Below are 2,318 nucleotides of genomic sequence, written 5' to 3'. Positions count from 1 at the left end.
TCCAGCTCCTCTTGCAGGCCGTCGATCTCCTCCTTGAAGCCCTGGGTTTGGGTCATGAAGAAGACAACGTTTAGCCCAAAGCCGAGAGGGAAACCTCAAACGCTCTCGTCCACCCCCCGGTAACAATCAGATGAATACAATGACATTTACACGGACGCATTTTAGCACAACATGACCAGTTACGTTCTGAGAACAGAGCGCAGAGTAGCCGTGGGAATCGGAAATGTAAAGTTATGATTATTATAATTACGAGTGCATTGTACCGATAGTAACGATTGCATGGCCTCCGGTATTGCTGCTTGCAGCCTTCTCCTAAGAACCGCTCATCCAAAGGACTTCACACCTTCAATGCATTTCCTTGTTTTCCCGGGAATACACACGCCACGTGTGAAGTCGATCGGATGAACGGGTGTCCATGAAATTCGAAAAAGACAGACAAACATACTCCTATGCCCCATACCATATTTCCCGCGCATTTTAGAGCTTTCAAAATGCAGCCCTGACAGCGCTAGGCCTCCAAGCTCAGCAAAGGGTGCTCTGGCCTGCTGTGAGACCAACGTCTTTCTCTGCGTCGCTCCCTGTTCACCTCCACAAACTCCAGCTGCTGTTTGACCACCGACGGGTCCACGCCCGGCTCCTCCAGCTCCCTCAGCAGGTCCTGGCTGTCCTTGGCGGTGACGAGGAGGGCGCAGTGCTCGCACCAGAACTTGTCCGCCAGGTCCATCACGTCCAGCAGCTTGGCCTCGCGCTCTTCCTGCAGGGCCTGGATGTCCTGCCACAGGAACACCATCTGGTCCAGCTTGTCTTGGACCGCTACGGCGCGGCGGAGGGAAGAGAGAAGGGAAAGTCGTTTTTTTTCGAGGAGGATAGAGTAACCAACCGCACATGTGTGACACAACGCAAAGGTCAGCGAGTCTCTAAGGGCTGGGGTGTGTGACGCCGCGGCCCAAAGGTCCCGAGTTCAAACCAATCAAACCTACAGTCTGTAGGCGTCCTCGAGCAAGAGGCCCCTGACCCCCTACCTGGTATTTACACTTTTGCTGATTTAGCAGAAGCCTTACTTTAACTTACGTTGAGGCTGAGAACAACAAAGCACAAGTAACAATGAGAAGCATACTATCTATAATCGGAGTAGCTACAAAAAGTTCAAATCCACGACCAAAAAGCTTTCGGTATCAGAGCATGTTAGTCAATCAAAAAGTATGTAGAATTGACTGGAAGACGAGTCAACAGGAAACACTTTGGACCGGGAGACGTGCCAGATGACTGAACAGTAAGACGTAGCCCTGACAACGCAGAGAGAACCCAGCCGCTACCTTTGGCGGAGATGTCCTTGTCGGCCCCTTCCGAACGGGCGATCATCTCCTCCCCTCGCTGCTTCAGCATCTCGTAGGACGGCTGCAGCTTCTCCAGGTCCATGGACACCGCCTTGTTCTCCGTCAGCTGCTCCCGGATCTTCTCCACCTCCGCCGAGATGGAGGGGGGCTGGCGCAGCCGCTCAGACATCCGCTCCAGGGACTCAAGCATCGGGTCGATCTTGTCGTGGAACTGGGGGGGGGGGGGGGGGGGGGGGGGCGATTCGAGACGGTAAAACAGTTAGAAAAAAAAACGCTTTGGATCGCCAACGGAAATCAGAAAGAACACGCCACATGTGGCGTTTAACAACCTGTGAGCGGTTGAATTCCATTGTTAGATACGATCACTTTGTAATTTTCTTGCGAAATTTGGGATGTGAAAAAAAAACAAACCCAGCTGCATGAAAAAGTAAAGCCCAGGAAAGCGTTCGAAAAAAAATAAAGCCCTAACTAGAGGGCGCGACCAGCGACGGAACAACAAACGCCGCCCACCTGGGTGGACTTGGAGATGGCCTCGTCCAGGGTGGCGGCCCGCTGCGTGACGTCGGCCTTCAGCTCGGCGTACAGCCGGTCGGTGGCCGTGTACTTGTCCCTGATTGGCTGGCCCTCCAGGGGGCTGAGCTCCAGCAGCTGGGGGCCGGTCTTGTTCATCTTGTCGATGTGCGGCTTGTGCTCCGCGATCAGCTCTCTCATTTGCTGCAGCGGGGTCGGAGGAGAGAAGAGGCGGGTGAGAACCAAACACGTCGCTGATCATGGCGTGTGGCGAGGAGGACGATGATGACGAGGGATCGAGCCATATGGTTTTTAGGGCCGGTGCCGATAGTTTTTCATCAGCCTTAGCCGATGACCGATACGGGCTGCCCATTTTCTTGAGCCGACATTTGGAGCCGATACTGCTTTTGCTCCCTCAATTGACATCATAAAAATGACAACAAATGTTACAAGTGTCAATTTTAAAAAGGA

The 2,318-nt window shown here is 53.3% G+C and overlaps 1 protein-coding gene across 1 annotated transcript in view; it reads right to left on the bottom strand.

Moving 5' to 3' along the window:
- Window positions 1-2,051, bottom strand: part of LOC311370676 (microtubule-actin cross-linking factor 1, isoforms 6/7-like) — a gene marked incomplete at both ends in the record, with an annotated part of 5,844 nt that extends 3,793 nt beyond the window's left edge. Inside the window, 4 exons of the mRNA XM_084489011.1 lie at window positions 1-41; window positions 587-813; window positions 1,317-1,548; window positions 1,848-2,051. The exon at window positions 1-41 is cut by the window's left edge and continues 82 nt beyond it. Of these exons, the coding sequence (XP_084345137.1) occupies window positions 1-41; window positions 587-813; window positions 1,317-1,548; window positions 1,848-2,051 (704 nt within the window). The remainder of the gene's footprint in view (window positions 42-586; window positions 814-1,316; window positions 1,549-1,847) is intronic.
- Window positions 2,052-2,318: the final 267 nt, after the last annotated feature.

This window comes from Micromesistius poutassou, assembly GCF_964030765.1.
Source record: "Micromesistius poutassou genome assembly, contig: SCAFFOLD_6807, whole genome shotgun sequence".
Classification (NCBI taxonomy): domain Eukaryota; kingdom Metazoa; phylum Chordata; class Actinopteri; order Gadiformes; family Gadidae; genus Micromesistius; species Micromesistius poutassou.
This window is presented reverse-complemented; position numbering and strand designations above follow the sequence as displayed.